This window comes from Epargyreus clarus, unplaced genomic scaffold (genome assembly GCF_041222505.1).
Source record: "Epargyreus clarus isolate Ecla_fem2 unplaced genomic scaffold, WU_Ecla_fem_2.2 ptg000024l, whole genome shotgun sequence".
Lineage (NCBI taxonomy): Eukaryota > Metazoa > Arthropoda > Insecta > Lepidoptera > Hesperiidae > Epargyreus > Epargyreus clarus.
The window spans coordinates 8,984,834-9,006,774 of record NW_027332231.1 but is presented as its reverse complement, the minus strand read 5'-3'; the positions used below and the strand labels follow the sequence as shown (position 1 = coordinate 9,006,774).

At 35.5% G+C, this 21,941-nt stretch overlaps 3 protein-coding genes across 10 annotated transcripts in view; 2 read left to right on the top strand and 1 right to left on the bottom strand.

Annotated features, from left to right (window-relative positions):
- Ih (hyperpolarization activated cyclic nucleotide gated potassium channel Ih) overlaps window positions 1-3,042 on the top strand; it is a 383,966-nt gene extending 380,924 nt beyond the window's left edge. For all 8 annotated transcript variants that reach the window (XM_073086748.1, XM_073086746.1, XM_073086747.1 and 5 more), the window contains one exon: window positions 54-3,042. In XM_073086748.1, coding sequence (XP_072942849.1) covers window positions 54-682 — 629 coding nt within the window. In that variant the 3' untranslated portion in view covers window positions 683-3,042. The remainder of the gene's footprint in view (window positions 1-53) is intronic.
- Window positions 3,043-3,595: 553 nt separating this feature from the next.
- Grip75 (gamma-tubulin complex component 4) lies at window positions 3,596-12,137 on the bottom strand. Its single transcript, XM_073086435.1, has 12 exons — window positions 11,855-12,137; window positions 11,052-11,184; window positions 10,436-10,730; window positions 9,673-9,853; window positions 8,958-9,166; window positions 8,575-8,701; window positions 8,193-8,349; window positions 7,450-7,590; window positions 7,168-7,342; window positions 6,529-6,730; window positions 5,946-6,109; window positions 3,596-5,383 (listed from the first exon to the last, which is right to left on the bottom strand). The coding sequence occupies exons 1-12, from the start codon at window positions 11,912-11,914 to the stop codon at window positions 5,221-5,223; spliced, it is 2,007 nt and encodes a 668-aa protein (XP_072942536.1). The 5' UTR covers window positions 11,915-12,137; the 3' UTR covers window positions 3,596-5,220.
- Window positions 12,138-14,425: 2,288 nt separating this feature from the next.
- LOC140752511 (uncharacterized) lies at window positions 14,426-21,639 on the top strand. The gene is made up of 6 exons (XM_073086847.1): window positions 14,426-14,754; window positions 15,206-15,389; window positions 16,074-16,261; window positions 16,751-16,951; window positions 17,616-17,906; window positions 18,021-21,639. Exons 1-6 carry the CDS (start codon window positions 14,622-14,624, stop codon window positions 20,372-20,374), a joined length of 3,351 nt encoding a protein of 1,116 aa, XP_072942948.1. The 5' UTR covers window positions 14,426-14,621; the 3' UTR covers window positions 20,375-21,639.
- The last annotated feature ends 302 nt before the right edge of the window (window positions 21,640-21,941 follow it).

Below are 21,941 nucleotides of genomic sequence, written 5' to 3'. Positions count from 1 at the left end.
TAAATTTGGTTCTTGCAACAACTTTTATATCGGATTATTTTTGTACTTTCCAGGCGATATAATTATAAAAGAAGGAACCATCGGAAACAAAATGTACTTCATTCAAGAAGGCATCGTCGACATAGTGATGGCTAACGGCGAGGTAGCCACCAGTCTCTCCGACGGCTCCTACTTCGGCGAAATCTGCTTGCTGACCAACGCCCGCCGGGTCGCCTCCGTCCGCGCCGAAACCTACTGCAACCTCTTCTCGCTATCCGTGGACCACTTCAACGCCGTTCTCGACCAATACCCCCTCATGCGGCGAACGATGGAGAGCGTCGCCGCCGAGCGGCTCAACAAGATCGGGAAGAACCCGAACCTCGTCGCGCACCGCGAGGACGACACGACGTCCGAGGGGAACACGATAAACGCGGTGGTGAACGCGCTGGCCGCGGAGGCGGAGCACGTGAGCCTGTCGGACGACAGCGTGGCGCGGCTGTCGGAGCGCTCGCTGGGGCTGGCGCTGCAGCCGCTGCAGGCGGCGTCGTGCCGCATGGCGGGCGTGGCGCTGCCGGGGCTGGGCGTGGCGGCGGCGCTGCCGCGGCCCAAGTCCGAGCACGACTTCAGCTCGGCGCAGGCGCAGCCGCCGCCGCTGGCCGCCGCCGCCGCCTTCCACAAGTCGGACGCGGGCATCGCGCCCTGACGCGGCCGCCGCCGACCGACCGATAGCAATACTAGGCTTAGTGCGAGCGGGCCGCGCGCCGCCTCGCTAGTTGTAGCGTAGACACGTATTATAGCTGCGACTTCGCCGGGCGCGCTCCCCGCGCCGCCCGCTGAATCTCATTTTGTGATCTTATACTTAATTCTCCTGTGTTATAATTTAGGTTAAATTTTATATCATTGACGCTGTGAGAAATGAGCGGATACGCGACGTATCCGTTTGTATAGATATACCTGTTATATATTGAAGAATGATAACTATTGAATCTTTATAGAGATACCTTGCCATTAAAGAGAAAATAATTATATAGACTAGACTGAATTGTAAAGATATCACTATTTTATGCTTTGTTGGCGTACGTAATAGACCTGTATACTTATGTTGTTGAATGGTGCAAAACGTTCGTTAACGTAAAATGAGCGTTCCAATCGTACAAACGTTTCCAATAACCGCAATAACGGAATATATGAAATTGTTGATAAATGTATAAATAACGTTGGGCGTAGAGGAGATATAGTTGCGTCGTTGCGCGTTGACGGTGCTGCAGGAACAAGACAGCAATATATTTTATAAAGGGCTTGAAACAAAGTTGCCGCCTTTGTAAGAGCGAGTAGTGACAGGGAGCATTATGGTTAATAAGTAGTGGGTAGAGCCGCACCAGCGCGGCGCGGTCGTTACGGATGCCCGATACATATCTATATCACAATAAAGTAAAACTAACCTGAAAATAGGAGCAATCATTCCTTCGTTATAAGTATGTTATATCACTTGTTTAATTATTTGCAATGTTTATTTTGAATAAATATAGAATAGGTATCAAATGTGTGCGAGTGAATGAATATTTATAGATCATAACTTATAACTAGCCTAATTATAGCACCCTCTGCTCTGTTCTAAAATGTGTTGGAGTGGGGAGTACCTACCGTAAAATGGTGCTTACGATTCTGTTTTTCGGTTTGAATGGTGCAATTTGCAAAATACAGGCTCAAAAGCCTTCAGTGGTTACGTGTTGTGACCTCAGGATTAACTCTCCCCACTCGATGTTACTAATAACTGTTAAATGAAACAATGTTGGGCATCCCTGACGGCACGAAGCAGCGCCGCGCCTGCCGGACATCGCACGTCTAACAAGCCTCATGATTCCAATAGCACACAGTTGCTTTCTTAATTTTAATAATAAGTAGTCATATCTACCGATAATTTAACATACGATTTCTCGGTTTCCTAAGTAGAGGTGATCAGTAGAGCTTCGAATCGTTTCTTTATGTAAATATTGTAATCGAAGTTACGCCTTTAGTGACATTTGTTTTTATAGAATTGATAAGCGGGCGTTCCTTCGAGCGGTCCAGTCAATTATGCCGTGCGCTCGCCACGCGACACGTCACGGTTTTCGATGCACTAAACTTCGTACCTTGTTTTTAATTGTAGGTGAAAATAATTTATTGTCGATAGTGATCATTTTGTAGGAATAAGTAGACCGGAGCGAATAATAAATTCGGACGAATTACATTATGTGATAGAGAGCGCTGCCTAGCCGCCGGCTCGGCGATACTCGACGCCGTAGTGTAGGCACGATAGATAAACTTGCATGGTTAACGCTTTCACTTCTTTCTCACCTAAATCTGTGCGTATATTTTTCAATTTCTTTAGTGAATTCTATTGACAGTTGAGCGAATAGACGTTGTGCAAGCGCTTTTCTAATTCTCGATAACGTTAACTTTTAGCAATAAATAGATAAGTTGCAACGAGTAACATTCTAGAGGGTCATGTAGAGATCGTTGAGCCGACCGCCGCCGGCGCCGCCGCTAACTGGCACGATTCATCGTTGACTAATTCTTATAGTGTCATGACAATTTGTAAAAGTGGTTTTGCAAATGTTGACTTTTTAGCCAAAATATAGTTAATGAATGACGAACCAATACGCAGTAGCTTAGTAGATTAATGCAGCCTAGTTCTCAGTTTTGGCGACTAACACCAATAGATACTTTATACTCGTAAGATATTTATACGATTGATCTTATCAGAGTGACTATCTGTCAATTTATCTACAAAGAGAAAATATTATTGCGTTTAATCCCCAGAAGCATTTATTTACAGTTGTTTTACCTAACATTACCGCTTTTATAAATTATATAAATTTTATAGAAGAGATCTATTTTTATTGTGAAGTTGAGCAGCTGAATGTAAGTAAAAATCCATATTAAAACAGAGTTTTTTTATTGGAACTGTTGAATTATTATATGAATATATTATTATACTGATTTCCGGTATCTATTTTCACCAAAAGTGCTCATCGCTGTCAAAAAAATTAGAGAAAATGCATTAAAGAATGAAGAAACACGCCTCGTTGTTTTTGTTACCCCTTCCTTATATACCAGATGCACAGGCAAATGCGATATGGATACGTGTTACATATTGAACCTATAACAGCCGCAAAAAAGTCGAAAAATGGCCTACTTCCATCTATTAAAACAATATTAGTTTAATCATACATTGAAATTTCGTACCACGACCTCGTTAAAGTAGGATTGTTTTTATAATATTACAATAAGCAATTTTGTTTGATGTCGGTCGAAATTATTCATTCTTTTTTTTTTTTGCAGTAAATTTATTTTTTAAGCAAAATATGACAATTATAGTTGATTGAAAACAATGGATGAAAAATGAATAAGGATTTTAAGTTTACATCGCTCGACAGGAATAAAATAAAACTGTTAAAATAATGTTGATGCAATATTGAAATAAAACTTTCCTGAACTACGATTGTTTTTAAAAGATAGTGGTGGGGCCCGTGAGCGTTAGCGTGGTTCCTATATCTCCACTTCCAAATAATGCGTAATATTCCAGAATATGATTAATAATCATAAAATGAGAAATTAAGAAAACCATCTTACATAAAATAAAAACATATTTTATTGATATTAGAAATATTAGATAAATATTGTTTAGTTTACAACATTCATTACAAAGCAGTAATAACATTAACGTTAGTGATGAAAGTGTAGATCCTATATAATTATTGTATTCCATTATATATAGTAAAGAAGTTATATATTTATTGCGAAATATTTTGAAAAAGCTCGAGTGCAATTTGTTTCGGTCTGAAGTTTCGATCTTATATTTTTATCTTATTCGCCTCTCATGTCCTTCGTTTTCTGTCATTTGTCTCTTTTATCTACTTTTTCCTTCTTGTTCGATCTTTAATCTCAAAATCTTAGACTTTATCTATCTGATCTCCTTCCTTAATCGTTAGTGTAATACCTCTTTGTCTCTCAATTTTCTGATTCTGTTCCATTCTCGTTCTCCTTTTTATCCTCTATCTAGTTTGCTCTTTTCTCATATCCCAATTAGATCACTATCTCTCATTTCTCTCCACTATGAATTCTTCCTTCTACTCTTTCAATTCCCATGGTATTCCATTCCGTTATAGCCATTTTTCTTATTCTCGTGGAGTCAGTGCCCTGCCTCCTCTTATCACTCCCATATACGCATCAGTAGCAGACCCATGCTTTATTTTCTCGAAGTGAGTACTCTAACCAGTCCCGTTGAAGATATACTTTAGCGTTTTTGAAGTCACTCTTCTTTTGTTGCGATCAGATCAGGTTGTGTTCTAGCGAGGGACATGAACAGCTACACCAGCTGCACAACCAGCTTATTTTAGCTGGACGGCTTCATATAACTTTAGAAAGTTATTTTCGAAGTTAATACTTCTTTTGGGTTATTTGGGAAAACAGATCAGAATATACTTTTAAACAGGGGACGGAAATGACACATAATTTTAGTGTGGACGAAAGTGACACGCGTCACTAATACTTAATTTTTAATGGGAGATGGGATATTGCGAGCCCGATATATCTCAATTCAATCTAATCTAGCTATCACGACCTTGTTACGTCCGTCGTAATTCCCTTGTCCCCTTGACGTCTACATACCGTCCCGTCACCGTCTAGTGCCGATGTATATCATTCCAACATAATTGCATTTATATCAGTACAGTCCGCGCCAAACTAATCAACTCTAAATATAGAAACGAGTCGCGTGGCAATAGCAAATTGTAAATGTTAGCGGGACGAAGACAGCGCGGGACCCCCCGGCACCCTCCGCTGCCCGCTCTCGCCAGCGGGTACAAAGCGCAGTTAATGTGTCCTAACTGTTGCTGTAGCATATACTCCGTGTATATGCTTGTGGTTGTGTTCGACCGCATTGGCTCGCTGACTACACGTGCGCGCATCATCTTCAGAGCAGACTAGAAATTTGCCGCGGACTAAACCTTGCTACATCCCGCTTCAGTCCGCTGTGTTATTTCCCTCGTCAGTACCCTGCTCCGTGGCGTCAGCCCCCGCGTCAGTAGCGCAGCATGTCGGTGACGGAGTGCGTGAGGCGCGCCTCGCCGCTGAGCCAGCGGTTGTAGTCCAGGCGCACCGGCCCCGCGTCAGTAGCGCAGCATGTCGGTGACGGAGTGCGTGAGGCGCGCCTCGCCGCTGAGCCAGCGGTTGTAGTCCAGGCGCACCGGCCCCGCGTCAGTAGCGCAGCATGTCGGTGACGGAGTGCGTGAGGCGCGCCTCGCCGCTGAGCCAGCGGTTGTAGTCCAGGCGCACCAGCAGCCGCGCCAGGTACACACCGCACGCGCCGCCGCGCAGAGATACTAGCAGCTGCATCAGCTGTGCGACCAGCTTGTTGTACCTAAACAAACCATTCATTCATTCTTAATTCAATTCCCGAGGTCAATTTTGATAAAAACTAAAATTATTAGATTATTACATTGTTGGTATACTTCTTTTAGAATTACTGGAATAAATTACGAGAATTTTTACAAATATAAAAATAAAATTATCATCATAAAGTTAGCTTGTAAATATTACAAGACTTGCAGATTTTTTAAGTATAATATTTAAATCATTTTGTATTATATAAACCGCCCGCACATTAGGAACGTCCATTAATTACTCGACATTATCAAGTACGAAAGACGCAAAGTAAAATTGTGAGATAAATAGTGCTTAAATAAATAAAGCATGTTTCTTTTTTAAAATATATTTTCATTATAATTCTACCCTACTTCATAAGCAATCTTAAATGTCTTTATAAACAAATCTTAAATAATTAACTATTATTAAATGAAAAATATTAAGGGAAGAAGAGGGGTAGAATTTCGCTAAAAAAATCTCATGTAATTAGTGGATATCCTTATTGACTTAAAAGGGCTTCTTTAAGTATGACTATTACAAGATGAAATTATAATTACCGATCAGAATATCCTCGTATATAATAGTCCTCCGCCTCTTTGTCGGACGCGCACTCGCTCAGGCTGCAGAAGGAGTGGCACAGTTTCTGCAGCTCCATTATATTGCAGAACACAGGATTGTTTAACGAGTCCGCGACATCGTTGGAGGTTTCGCTGTCTTCAGACTGAAAATAGGATTTCTTATAATTGCCATTCGTGATTTTTGATAATATTGGAGATAGTTTGCATTTTTAATTTTCTTGTTTAATAAATATCTTTTATTTCATTTTCGGTTATCGTTTTATCGAGTCCGACTTTCTGTCGACCGTCTTCTGTCCGACTTCTGAAGGGGTGCTTTATATAGGCGCGATTATAGATGCGTATATTGCGGATCAGAGGCACATTTTGCCAAAAAGGGACACATTTTGCAGATCAAATATTACATTTTGCCGTTCCGGGATACCGATATTACCGATCGAAGGCACATTTTGCCGATCACGGTTGCAATCAGTGGGGCATTATGCGCATCAGAAGGGCTCATTTTTCTGACCAGGGAGCATATTTTGCGACAACATAAGAAAAATAAACTAAAAAAATAAATTACCGTAGTGACAGTCAAAAACGACTGGCTAAGTATATCAGCGAGGAATGTGGCGTGGGCTTTCTTCAGCTTCTCGAAGTCGTTGGTCTTGCTCACGGCTTCCATGAGACGCGAGAAGTTGGTTTCCAAAACGTCCGCTTGCAAGTAGTGTTGTAGGTTGTCCATCAAGAACATCAACTTGTTGTGGAGTTGGCACATTGAAAACCTGCAAAGAGGAATAATATTTTAGTAGTTATTTTCTATGATTTCCGCGAAAGGGTTTAAGCCAAGTTTCAACCAAAAAGAGATTTCAGTAAAGTTTCGCTTTCGGCCCAAAATCGACAGAACCTATCATCTCAACCGCAACATATGTTCACGAATTTTCGGGTATGCTGTACTCGGGTGTTTGACTGGAAGGTTTCTCGTCTATTTATTTAAGACGCCGACGACTCTCATCTGACAAATCATATATATTTCTTTTTAATTTACTCCTATTGACTAAAAAAATTAAATCAATAGACATTCCTTGCCTAAATGCTTCTATGACTGTGTATCATTAAATTACAGTTGTCTAAATTTTCGTAAGTTTAGAAAAAAGTATATTATGACCCAAACGAGAATAAAAACCTAAGCTTCCGTCGGTCACTATTTCTGATATGTTACCTCGTAGATTGCTTATACGTCTTCCACAGCGCGTGCAAGTCGTGTTGAGTCTTCTTGATCCTCAACAGCAGTCTGAACATGTCGTTGTACCGCGCGAGCACTTCAGGCGCGAAGAGTAGATGCAAAGGCCATTTGAAGTCATACTTCAGGATAATGCTCGACCAGCCATCCGCAACTAAAAATAAATTGTATATTTTTTTTTATAATATAGTAGTAATAGTAGTAGAATTTAAATTTCAAAAAAAATATTTCAAGAATTGTTATTATGAATCACTTATTTACCAGCACTGCTATCATCCTCGACAGAAGAATTTGCGGAGACGTTCGGTTTCACATACGGCAATTCGAAGCTGAACTTCTCAATGTCACTACTGTTGCTAAGAAATACTGCTCTGGCCGCCAGCTGGAATGCGTGGTTCATATCTGTAACAATGTTCTTCAACATTATACACTAGCTTTTCAACAGCATAGCAGTAATAGCCTAGTGGTTAAGAAACTCGACCTCTTGATCGAGGGGTCCGAGATTCAAATACCAGGCACGCACCTCTTATTTTTCAAAGTTATGTGCGTATTAGAAATTAATTATCACTTGCTTAAACGGTGAAGGAAAACATCATTAGGAAACCTGCATATTCAATAAAAAAAAATCAAAGATATGTTAAGTCTACCACTTGGCTAGCACAGTGGACTAGGCCCTAATCCTTCTTACTCTGAGAGGAGACAGGGGCCCAGCAGTGGGACAGTAACGGGTTGATGATAGATATATAGCTTTTCTCCTACTGCTTTATAAATATAGGCTTTTATTCCCCGCGTTACGGAGCGGCCAACAACGCGGTCGATCGTGCAGTGGGTTCCGGGTTCGATTCCCGGCCAGACACATATCTAAATGATGAATTAAGATGTCTGGGTTTTATATATTTTTATTTTATATTTATATTGGGTCTTTTTGTGTATTTGTCTTTGAGTGTGTCCACGGCATCCACAAACAGGGAGTACTAGTGTCAAACTGTGAGGGCAAAAGTTACCTCTTGTAGATGTCCTGGATGTAGGACGATCTAGTATAGGTGAAGTAAGCCGTAATAACTCCAGGAAGAGCTCGCCTCGCCCCAACAAGTAGAAATCCTTCATCAACTTCAGCTCGTGCAACAGCTGCGCCTCTTCAACTGCCACTGTCCATAAATGCTGTGAAATAGAATACATTGTTTCTATTTACAGCACATATACATATGTTATGAATCCTATCTCAGGAAATGTAACAAAATTTTGTAGATATCCTTTTAATATCAATGATAAGAACCTTAAACAATTTATAATATGTTTATACTTTTATGGAAAAGAAAAAATGAAAGTTTCCTCTTAGCTTAAATAAAAAAAAGGATTGTACTTACCCTCTTATCTTTTGCTTACCTTAGTAACACACTCCTTGATTTCGCGTACAACAGCTCTTAAGTTACAAACTTCAAAAACTTCTGGTTTCTTTAAATTCTGTAACTTCTCATGAAACTCTGACTCCTTCTCTTCCCAAATTGTGAATCTGTAAAGGAATTAATTATTCCAAAAAAAATCCAGTCTAATCCAAAAAAACTACTATTTATTACAACTATATACTACAAGCTCATCCTAGGTTTATTATCAACAGAGAACATGTTAAAAGAAAATAATTTAAAGAAAAAGTTTAAATTTACAATCTGGAAATACTTAATTCACATTCTAGACTTTAGTTTACCAAAATTAGACATGACCAGGTAAAAAGGCAGACTTATCTTACATTGTATTAGATATTAATTTACCTTCTAGAATCATTATCAATCTTCTGCAACGACAACAAGGGTCTACTCAGGGTAAAACAGTTCGTCTTCTTGAGTTTTTTTGGGTCAAACCCAAATAATATTACTGTTTTTCCAATGAACAATATCTCTTGAGCAAGTGAGAGTGGAATGAAGTGTGGTATCATATTTGGATTTAGGTTGTATCCACAATCCAATGGTGTATGTTGTAACTGAAACAAACAATAATTCTAATTTCAGACTAACTTCAACCTATTTCATTTGAAATTTCAAATCAAAACTTATGTTTCAATAAGAAAATATTACTACAACCTGATTTTTATGATTAACTAAAAGAAGTATAACTTCTACGAAATAACTTAATAATATTACTCTTAAACTGTAATAAACTAAGCTTTAAGAAGGTCTCCTTCTATATTACTAAGCCATTTTTACAGATGATCTGGGCCCACAGACTTCAGTGAACACTTAACACCACAAAACACACAATATTACTACTAAGTACATAAAATATACAAAATAATAATAATCCTTTAAGATGAGCTTACCCTGTGCATTTAGCAATAATAAAACACAGCTAGAATCTTGATTTTTTAATAAAATAAGCAATAATATGTGTATGGAAATATTCTTAACCATTAACATATGCAGCAGTATGATTGTCATCATAGTAAGAAGATTAACAGCATATTAAAAAATAAAAAAAAATTTAACTTACAGTAGAAACAAGAGATTTGTCACATGTATTGCCAGTAGATGGAGTAGATATATAAGTGTCAGAAGTATCAGACTTCTTAGCTTTCAGTATAAAGAACTCCTCATAGGGATCTCTTAGTTCCCCATACAGCAACCATGTGCATAGCTGATTTATAAAAACCAGGTTTATACATGAAAATATTCTGCAAAAGAATGATTCATTATTTAAGTGTAAAAAAAATCGCTAAACAACCAAAAAAAAAGCATATATACGAAGTTGGTTGGTGAAGTTGGTTAAAAAGGCACTATTCAGATATTATATTTCTCATAACATAATATTATGTTTGTTTGTTAAAAAGTAAAGCTTACACATGCTAGATATTGGCGTTTTAAAAAACCAAGCCTTACTATAAAGTGACATGAGTATTTACATGAGAGTTATTTGAACTTATATTAGAGAAAAATTTATATAGCTGTTGAATTGAAAATATTTGGGTCTGTTAAAATCATTTCAAAAGGTGAACAAACTTTTTTTTTAATTTCAAATTTAAATCTCTCTGCAGGAAAGTTTATGCAGTGAAGCTTAATAAGAATTATCTTTCTTGCATCAATATAATAATATGTTTCTGCCAAACCATCTCTACATTGGATTATATTTTATATACAATATGTATGTATGAATCTTGGTTAAAATTAAATAAGAATTGAGTAATTCAAATTTACACAGTTAGTGTAGTTAGTATAATTTTACACAGTGCAACAACATAGATTTTTAATAAACTTACTTTAAAATTGCTTCATGCACCATTTCATTCCCACTCAAGATATATTGATGAATGAGGCTTAGAATTTGACAGCCTGATAGTCTTCTCTCCTTTATAGTAACTATTATTCTATTCAATACATTAAAAAGTCCTTGGTACTTCTCAACATAACTGTATACAAATGACAGGGTGTAGTTTTGGTTGCCAATAACCAAACCTTCAACTTCTACTAAAGTTTTCTTGTAAGATTGAAGCACCTCAGACATTCCTTCACTGAGTGCTTGACCATACAACCCATATGTTCTAAGACCTGATGCTGTAATAAAACAGAAAAATACATATTAAAAGATTTTAAGAAATTATCATTACTTATTTTAAACTGAGAATGGTTCCAATATTCTTCAAAAGATGGCAATACATGTCACACTATCAATATTTTCCAGGAATCATACATAAATATGATCTAAAGCGAAATTAATTAACGAGAGCCATTTTCTCACTATTACGACCCATTTATACTGATAAAAATTATATAACTTATGCTAGGCTAGAAGACGATTATGTGTTAAAAAGGCCTATGTATCTATATAATATCTTACCAAAAATAAAACAGTATAAACTTAAAATAATTAAATACCTGAATGAAATTTCCTTGTATGGAATGTTGTAATTTCCACAAACTTTTGAATAGCATGGTGGTCTCTTGCAATAGCATATATTCTGTTGTAGATTTCAGCATCACCTTGGTTGGCGTAGGAGTTTTGATCCAACTAAAATTTTTTATTAATGTGGAAGTTAGGAAAGATGTAGATATTGCTTATAGCACACAAAACACATTATGGAATATGGAATATGGAAGAAGCCTTACTAAACTGCTACCTACTCCTACCCTGATGTTTTAATCATAATGCTGTATATAAGTAAATTAGAATAATAAAGATTGTTTCTTTAAACAAGAACAACAAAACACAAGCTCTATGGTGCAGACTGATAATCTTCTTTATACTGCTACAATAATTTACTGTGAAAATTCTGCACTGAAATGTATCTTCTAGCAGGCTTACAGAATATTGCTTCAGTCTTTTTTTTAATATTGGAATAGCAGACTAGCATACAGTCCGCATGATGGTTAGTGGTGACTGCCGCCCATGGACATTTGTAATCAACCCCAAATACGATGATTCCTTCCTGAGTTCGGCCACATATACGCCGTTATTTCTGAGGACTAAGCTCGAATGTGTTGTCTCCCTTACCACACCCTTGAAACCTGAACACAGCGCATAACACTGTTGTTATGAGGCAGAAATAGGTGTAGCGGTGGTGCAGCCGGAGGCGAACTACCCAAGACCTACCTTTAAAAGAATATTGAATGATGCTACCTTCAGACTCAAATAAGCTAACAAAGTAATAAGCTTATACATAGCTTGTAACCAAACTCACTCTAGCTTCTTCTTTAACATCAGAACAGTCCCACAATATCAACAACGCGTCATGAATCATTTTATAGCAACTCCTTTAAATGAAACTATTAAAAAATCAATTTATTTATACTTTTGTAAGTGATTAATTGGATGATTTATCCTTCTTTAAGGCACAGTATATTTTTTGAATTTATTCCACCGATAGTGAAAGAAATGAGCGTTTTAAAGGATTCAATAATTATAATATGCTTTAAAAGAAATAATAAACAAAATGAACTGAATATTAAAACTTGAAATGTGTAGTTGTGTAGACGTTATACGTCAAAGTTTTATTTTGTTTTTGACATTTTGATTTTGTCTAGTTTTTACTGTCAAACCAAGACAGCCAATCAAAATTCAAAATAAATTAACGAACGTCCCATTTCACCAAATTCGTAGTGACATGAAATATATATTTTTTTTTCGAATACATTAATTTATGCATACCTTTATAATATTATTATTCCCATATTCACGTATGAAAATTTCAATACACTTACAATAATTTAAATGGTATCAACAAAAAAATAATTGGCTACTTGACACTTTTTGGGAAAGTGTTTCAATGAATTAGTATACGTATTATATACGCCTTTCATTGATCACTTTTTCGAAAAAGGGGCTATTTATTAATAAAAAAACAAAGTTTCTTTACGGTGAACGGAACGTCGCGTTAAATCAGGCGGTCAAGTGTCATTTTGTGGTGAAACGTCATTATACTGTAAACAAACAACACTTGGAAGAAAATAGGGAGTTATTTAGCTTTTATAACTAAAATTGAAATAAATGACAAGTTATAAGACGTGTGCAGTGACGATGTGTACAAGTACGACCGCTAAATATCCTAACAAATTTGCTTATACACGTTCCTAAACCGAAATCTCATAAACGTTAAAAGAACTTGCAGACAGAGGATTCAAACATATAATAGAAGTATTAATGAGAAAAAAGAATAAGGAGTGATTCCTCTACTCTAAATCATCAAACCCGGATGTAATCAGAACAAAACAGCAAGTTAAAGTATTCATATATTTCATATGTTATAAAGATATCTACGATAAGAATAGAGTTAAAATAGTATTAGTTAAGAATAGAATAAATGAATTAAAAGACGTCTACGAGAATTCTCTATTTTAAGGCCTCATTCTGTAATTAATAAGAAACAAACTATTTCGATGACAGAGTTATTATTACTTGTGCACAGATTAACTTACAGGACTGTATAATTAAAAATACATGATTTGCTAATTTTAATCTTTTATTAACCAACTGCTTTGTTTGTTAGGTTTATATGGGTCTATTATTGAGTACACACCGTAGAACTTTTGTAGATATTTATCATTATATGTTACATTTACAATATTTACTACAGATAACCTCAAAGCATTTTGAAGCTGTTATTTTCTAGTATATTCAAGCTCTTGCTAAGCTGAATTTTTGTGCTGCTTGAGTGTGTACTTTCTTCATTTTTAAAATTATTTTCTGTAACAACTATATATATAATTTTTATCATTGTCATTTTGAGAAATCTGTAGTGCAATTCCTTCATTTTGTTGGGTAGGTTACTCAAGTAAAGAACTACTATTTCCCATTTCCTTTACTTTATGTTGCTTTATGTACTTCAGAGTGCTGACCACCTTTGAAACTTTTGGTTCCTCACTTTCTATGACTCCACATTAAAAATGCTACTGCATGTTTGCTGCATCCTTGGGAGGCAGGACAGTCATCACATTTAATAATACTTTGTTTTTCATATACAGTCATGGACACTGAGCATGACTTTTGATGTACCTTGTATTCAGGACAACTTTTACTTTTCATGAAACACAAACTTGCCTGCCTCTTAAACTGCACATACCCTATAGCGTCGTCACTATACGACTGTCGCGAAGATCTGAAAATATAAATATAAGCAATAAATAACCCTAAAGCAGTTCACATAAGAATATAAGTATAGTTTAAAAAGCTTGATAATCACTTAAAGACAACCTTTCTTCTCTCGGAAATCGGTTAAGAAATGTTTTAACTGTCCGAAATGATTAAATGTAAATATAAAGAATATTTTACTTACGTTGTTTATTTGTGATTTCCATAGGTTATTTCACGGAAGTTTTTGTATTCATTTTTATTTATTGCATTGTATATCTTCTTTAAGCAGATTCACGCTATCAGCTTTAATATACTGTGGATTCATTTCGGTTCACAACATAAATTCAACCAACTCTAACAGCAAACGATATAATTTTTATTTGTCTTGTTTATTATGCATGTAGTGACGTCACATGATATTTAAGGCAGCACTGTCGCCGTTTTGGGATTTAAAATCCACAGATAAAAAATCGAAAATTTCTTTTAAAAAATTAAAATACTTAGAACGTATTAAAAATTAAACTAAATACTGCATAATTTATGTTTACTTATAAGCTATCATATTGGATATATTTCATATTTTATTGTTATAACTGTCAAGTACCCAATTCTAGTAGTAAATCATTTTTAACAAGGACATGGCTCATGAACGGACAGACACATGGCAACCCTATCTAATAAGCGGAGTGCAGCGACCTGTCTTGCGTCTGCGCCGCCGTTGAATTGAATTGTTTTTATAGTTAGTTCCTAGGTGATATTTGTATTATTAGTGCAATAAACTGCTTTTAACCTAAATGTAGACTTCATGTTGTATATACGGGGACAGTATAAGAAGAAACCAGGGGTGGTTTAACTCAATATGCGCATGCATTTGTAGAATGGCAGAGGCTTGTGTGCTCGGTAATCCTACAGACCGAAAGACTTCTAGCAACCAGGACGAAACCTATTGTGTGTTCAATGTGTTGAGTGTCTTCATATCCTTAGTCACGATTCTTGCCGATTTAACTACAGGTACGTAAGATATTATTAAAATATTATTATTTTCAGTTCAGTTTGCGAATTCGTATTTTGTATGTTGTAAACAATGTGTTTGTTTTAATTATTTAACTATTTACACAACCTGTGTGCCCAAATTCTAATTAAGTTATAGTTATATTATAATTAAAGGTGCAAAACGTAATAAAAGAAGTATAATATTTTACGTTACACAATCTTATGTATCTTCACAATAAAAAAATATTTTTTGGCTGCATACTTTATTAGTACCAGTAATAACGCTTGTAACATTCTCAGCTTCACACTAGGAGTCCATATGTTTTGGGTTCCATACATTTGAGGACCCAGAATATAAAACTAATAAAGAAACATATTTTACAAAGCACATATTTATTTAATTCACATTTATTTACAATTCGCAATGTTTATCTTTAAAGTTGATATAAAATATTTCTTTTCTTTTCAGATATTTTAGTCTTTGCAGAGTACTGTAAAAATGGATATATGTACTGGGCACTGGCCACAGCCACTTTTATACTATCTCCAAATATACTGATAAACATTTTCTCTATGAGATGGTTTCTGATTGACCACAAGTCAAAAATCCGGCATTGGATAACACATGGCTGTCTCGCTGGATTACTAGAGAGGTATAACTATTTTTTAAATAAAATTAATTTTGAAGATGGTAGAACCCTTTGTGGTTCGACTCCGGCGGCACCACCGCTACACCTATTTCTACTTAATAACAGCAGTGTTAAGCGCTGCTGTATTCCGGTTTGAAGGGTGTGGTAAGGGAGACAGACTTTTCCGAGGCGTTCCAGCTTAGTCCTCAGGGGTAGCGGCGCATCTGTGGCCGACCTCAGGTAGGAATATCTAATCCTACCTGGGGTTGATTACTGATGTCCATGGGCGGCAGCAGCCACTTACCATCAGGTGGTTGCATGCTCGTCTACTACTCCTATATTATAAAAAAGAAAAAAAAATTAAGGGAATCACAATGGAAAACCAGATGAAAATCTCAGTCCTCTGATCTTATAGTTATATGCTTTTAGGAATGCATTGTACTTAAAGTACAGTTTAATAATATCTCTTATCCACTTCTTCATTGCAAATCAATTGTTAATGTATGAATGAAACCTAAGAATTATCCATAAGTTTTTAAATGTATGTAAAATTTCTCAAATGGACTCTAAATGAAATCATTCAATATGTCTTTTATATGAAGAATATTTGAAAAAGTTTATTTTAAAAAAGTCCAAATGTTTTTGAAAGTAAGGAAGTAATTGTTTTTCAAAAAAGTGTATTATAAAATATTCTCAATTTTGTTATAGGTATATCATATTCTTGCACAAAGTATTCGCTTGTAAGAATTTGGAGTCAATAAAAACCCAGAAACTAATATGTCAGAGAAATGATTTAAGTTTGTTGCATTTTCTGTACATATTCACTGGGACTATACCACAAATAATCTTGCAGACATATGCAATTATTATGTTAAATGAAAACTATTATACAAAGGGTAAGTTGATATTGTATATCATTTTTACCATAAGCTATAAATGAAATCAGTAATCTTGGCCATATCTTTCTTAAATGAAAATACAGGCTTAAAATGTTTGTATCCAAAAAGTAGTCCAACAGAAAAATATACTACCAAAACTACTTTTGTCCCTGCCTGCTTATAATATTTTATTTCTAATTAAATGTGTTAATATCATTAGTGTACTTGATATTTTCCCTTTTTACTTGATTATTTTTAAGCAGTCTACTTTTTATTATAAATAATTTATTTCATTAAAATTAAATTTTGGTGAGTATAATCCGTGTACAACTGCTAGTCCGCTCCTGAATATAGAAATGAATCGCGTCGCCATAGCAAATTGTATGACTACACCTGCTCGGAACAACTTCAGAGCGGACTAGCAGATTGGCGATAACTAGTTAAAACTCTGTTAATGAAATACATATTTCTATATGTTAATATTTAATATTTTTAATTTATTTCCAGTATTTGCTCTGGCAGCATCAATTGCATCTGTGATATGGGGTTGTGTGACATATATTTACAGTATTACTTTCACCACCGAACAATTTCAGTGGAACTCATTTTTACTCAAAATAGTTTGGCACTTTGGCATGTTGATCGGGAGAATTTCCGGGATCTTGCTATTTGCTATAATTTTTGGGATATGGACTTTTGTGCCTTTAGGTAAGTTGTAATACTTTAGTGTATTAATACTGTTGTTTTTGTAGTCAAGTTGGACTTTTATTCTCTTCACTGGGAGACCTGAACATATATGAGGATCCAGGAGTATCCGTGTCCTCTAAGTAATATAAAAAAAATAGGTCTTTTTTTATATTTAATATAGGAGTAGCAGACGAGCATGCAGTCCACCTGATGGTAAGTGGCTACTGCCGCCCATGGACATCTGTAATCAACCCCAGATAGGATTAGATATTCCTACCTGAGGTCGGCCACAGATGCGCCGCTACCTACCCCTAAGGACTACCTCTCCCTTACCACACCCTTCAAACCGGAACACAGCAGCGCCTAACACTGCTATTATTAGATAGAAATAGGTGTGGCGGTGGTGCCGCCGGAGTCGAACCACAAAGGGTTCTACCACCTTCAAAAGGTGTTGTCTTGCCATATTTTCGAAACATTTGACTAAGCTTCTGATGATTAAACTAAGAATAATTGCGATTTCTGAGTCTCCCAATACGACCCTTTCCCCAATTTGTACGAAATATAGTTACTTACGTGATTTGTTTTTTATATTACCACAAAACTTGACTGTTCTATTCATATAAACCTTTAATAAATATTCATCGTATACTAAAATAAGTACTTTTCAATGCAAATTTATTTTTAGGTTTACACTGGTGTGCAATGACGTTTTGGATAGTCATGCAAAAAACAGACTTTTGTCCGAACAAGTTGGAAGAAACTTTATACAACGTTGTAATGGGATTTGTCTACTGCTTCTGTTATATAAATCTGCGCGAAGGGCACACACGTTACCGCCTAATGATGTTTTATACTTTAATGGTGACACAGAATTTCGGTAGCTTATTCCTATATGTGCTGATTTCTGATACTGAACAGCAGAGGAAGTCTTGGTCCATCGCTGCCACAGTTTGTGTGATAGCTGGAACCATCACAGGTTAGAAAATATATATTTTTATTGGATTTCTATCCATATTCATTGCTTACATATTATGTTATTCATCATTGCAATTTCGTTGCATGATTTAACAAATAAACATTTTCGTTACAGGCATGATCGCGATGATATTGTATTACAGATATTTCCATTCAAAAGGTCCAATACCTTGGAAATATGCTCACGAGGATATAGAGCTAAACAATAAAGTAACAAAGAAACCAGAAAAAAGTGAAAATAAAGGTACAGGGTTGAGTCATGTTAGATCTTTTAAGAGTGCTAATAAAGAAAAACCCACCACGTCCTTAAATATGAAAGAACAAACAGAAGTTCAACAAACAACACATAATGAAACCGATAACGCTGATAAAAAGTTTTTGCTTGATCATTGGATCGCTAGATCGGGTACTCCTACTTTCACATCAGCCCCTGTTGGAAATATTAGCATGGACACTTCAAGTATAGAGTTATATACTGTGGAAAACACACCACAATCAGTCATGATGAATAGAGAACATCATGCTAACCTATTAAATGTAAAGATTAATAAGAAAAAAATGTGTTCACCCACGGAACTTACGCTGAAATTGGCTTCAATAGATAGTTTAGAAAGTTCCATTGACGAAATAACGTCTAGCACGCTGAATTTACAAAAGCGCCGAGGAATTTGTTCCTCAGACGAACTACGGGACGAGTTGACTAACCTAAATCTCAATGTGTGTAATATTGTGAACGCAAATTTTATTAAGACGATTAAAAATGATCATAGCTCAGAAATAAGCCAAGACACTGATGGTTCCAATAAAAAGACATCATCGGATTCAATTGACATGGATCTCGACTTAAGTTTTAGCGATATTAATAGTTCTGATATTAATACTTTCAATGAAAACATTGTACAAAAGCTTTGTTTGAGCGCTTTAAAAAACATAAAAGTGGGAAATCAAGATGCCGACATAGAAAACATCCAGAAAATAGCCTTGGACATTCTGAAAGAAATGTATGCCAAAAAAGATAAAAGTAAAAACGGAATCAGTAGCAGTGACTTGTTGTATCTAAAACAACGCGATATTGACACTCCCACAGAAATCCTTTCAGTGCATGATTACGAAAACATTTGCGCTGTCAACATTGCCCGAGAAGCTTGGGGTTTAAGATCCTGGAATTGTTATTGTGATATTGAAAACTGGTTGCACGACGGCAGTGTGGTGAGAGACAGAAGTCGTGATACGCTTACTTCAGGTAGTTCTGAAATAAGCAGTTGTATCTCTCAAGAGTTAAAGAATGCTATCCTTTCCGCACCTCCGTTCCCTAAGAAGCCACATACCTATTCTAATGTGTTCGTGAAATTCGATCGCAACCCAGAAGATTACGCTAATACGATTATTTGTACTTCCAATGACGACACATTTGTAGCAAAGCCGTGTATGGTTGATACTAATAAAGATCCAAATCATTTAGAACCAATTTTAGAAGAGTTAGACGATCTTGGAGACATTGATCCATGTAACAAAAAGCGACTGAATTCTGAAAGGTCTTTAGTTGCAACTATAGACGAAATCCGTAAAGCAACAGTAACTAATTCCCCAAGAAATCTATATCATAGAAGGGAGCATATGTTTGATTCACCACAGTTTCATACGCCTCCCAGTATAGATACGAATTTGAAAAAGGCTCTTTGGAAAGAACCTTCAAAGTTTGATTCTAGCAATATTATGGAAACCTTGCCCGAGAAAGAAAACATTCTGAACGTTTCACATGGTTCTAAATTTGAATCAATCAAAAAAGAATTAAATATTACACCAACTCTCGCTCGCATGAATTCAAACAATGCTACAAATTACAATGAAAATACAACGCGCCGTCAAAGATCAACCAATCAAAAAGTCCAAAGTAAAAAAATAAGTAATAAATCCGAAGATCGTCTACAAGACCTATGCAATACAAATGTGGACTTTTTACGCCATTTAGTATCAGAAACTTCAATACCTCTGGGTTCAGTAGAAGAACTCTCTCTAAGAAAGGCACCATCGTTGCAACATTTAATCGAAAAAGATACGTCGTTGCCTATAGTAAATACCTCAATTTCAAAAATAACGAATATTAAAAAAGCTGTAAGAAATAGACCTAGAAGAAAATTTTCAATTTTAAGAGAAAGATTTGAACCTGGTAGGACTTCTTTGAATTCGAGTGAAGAAATATTATATCAAGACACTGGAAATCTATCCCATGAGTCAGATCTAAATGTAATACATCTTAAAAACCAATTTAAAGGCAGTGACAATAAAACAGACAAAGTTATTTCATCGAAGCACCTTAATGCAACTTCAGTTGATGTAAAGAGGATTAATTCAAGTCCCGATGTGCCCCATATAACTTCTAAAGAAATAAAAGAGAAAAGAACTCTATTTATGAAACAAGTTTTAAGTCCACCAAAATTCAATACTAAGTTAAGACATAAAGTTTAATTACATTTAGCTAATAAAATATAATTTACCTAATAAGGTATTACTTGCCTATGTACGTGTAGTAATAATGTGTAAGTACCTATATACATTTTATACAGTATTTATAGAAAATAATTATGTTCCTTTAAGTACGTTTGTGTGATTTAGGTATGGAATTGTGCTATGAAAGTCATGTGAATACCGATCTCGATAGTGTAGTCAATGTAGTCATTTAATACTACAAACGTCACTAATCACTTAAACTTCGGTAATAGAGCGCCAAAACAACTGTTCTATTTAATTTAAATAAGTATCTTATTGGTCTTCCACAGAAAGTATTTCACTTCCATTAGAGTCATTATATTATTTGGTCATAGTTCGCAAACTTTGCTAACAGATATTTGAATTATATTGTGTAAGCATTGTACTTACACATTTACTTTAATTAATTCAGTCATAGTCGCATGAGTAAAAATAAATTAATTTACCGGCACGAGTAAAATATAATATAATAACGCAGTTTTTGAGTCAAATCTAATTAAGAGGAGAGTGTGCTCTCAGATTCAGTAACACGATTTAAATGAAATTCTAATAGTGATTAAACCATTTAAAGCGTTGAACAAAATATATTTGTATAAATCTGAATTCTTTGAATTCTTTAGACCTTACAAAGGCATTCGGTAGCACACACTGCACAGAGTCATTCATAACTGCCACGACGATCTCCCTATACCTTACTAGGGCTAAGTTTTATAGGGAAGTTTTATGACGACTTCGTGTTGTATTGTTTTCAACCAACGGTCATTTATTTCAACAACAAACACATTGGTGACTGGTGTACCCCAAGGTTCAGTGTTGTCACCTAAAATGTATCATGAAAAGCTGAAATGTTAATACCAACGTGGTTACCATAATAATTAATTGTATGCCTTAAATATCACTAGAATAATATGTTCATCTGTCCCACCCCATATAATCATGTGCGATATCTTTCTTAATTGTCAATATAATCGTTTACTAAATGTTAAATTTGTTGTGAGATATTTTTTTACATGGGAGTGTGCTACTTATATCTTAGTAACTGCTATACCTGTTTATATTAAATGTGTATAATAAAATAAATAGTTAAGGCCATTAAGAATCTCGAATAATTCCATGTTAATTAGCATTGTATAGTTAAGTAACTGATATCTGTGATGTAAGTGCCTTTATTTTTGTGTTTTCTGCCAGTATTGTATATTTTTGTAGCTTTTTATTTTGTAAATACATAATTATACAACAAACGATACTTTATTTTTCTTATGTTCCCTTTAATTCCATAAAGTATAAAAAATAAAAAGCACTTATAGCCTAGTGGTATAGATTCCCATTTCATGATGGGGGTGCAGGATTCGAATTCAGGCACCTTTAATTTTTTTAATTTCATCTCATAACAACAGTTTGTATGCATGTTAAACACTGCTTACAATAATATAGTCCGCGCCAAACTGCTGGTCCGCTCTGAAGTTATTGCGCACAACTACAAGCATATATTCCGTAGCAACGTAAGGGCATATCAACGCAGCTAACCCGTGGGCGAAAGCGGGCA

What these genes read in the sequence shown, in the direction of transcription:
- Grip75 (XM_073086435.1), bottom strand. Translation starts at nt 11,914, where the DNA reads ATGATTCATGACGCGTTGTTGATATTGTGGGACTGTTCTGATGTTAAA. An exon ending in ATGTTAAAGAAGAAGCTAGA is followed by an intron (nt 11,185 to 11,854) that starts GTGAGTTTGGTT and finishes AAAAAATTTTAG; the next exon opens with TTGGATCAAAACTCCTACGC. An exon ending in ATTGATAATGATTCTAGAAG is followed by an intron (nt 8,702 to 8,957) that starts GTAAATTAATAT and finishes ATTCCTTTACAG; the next exon opens with ATTCACAATTTGGGAAGAGA.
- LOC140752511 (XM_073086847.1), top strand. Translation starts at nt 14,622, where the DNA reads ATGGCAGAGGCTTGTGTGCTCGGTAATCCTACAGACCGAAAGACTTCT. An exon ending in ATGGACTTTTGTGCCTTTAG is followed by an intron (nt 16,952 to 17,615) that starts GTAAGTTGTAAT and finishes ATTTATTTTTAG; the next exon opens with GTTTACACTGGTGTGCAATG. An exon ending in GATAGCTGGAACCATCACAG is followed by an intron (nt 17,907 to 18,020) that starts GTTAGAAAATAT and finishes TTTTCGTTACAG; the next exon opens with GCATGATCGCGATGATATTG.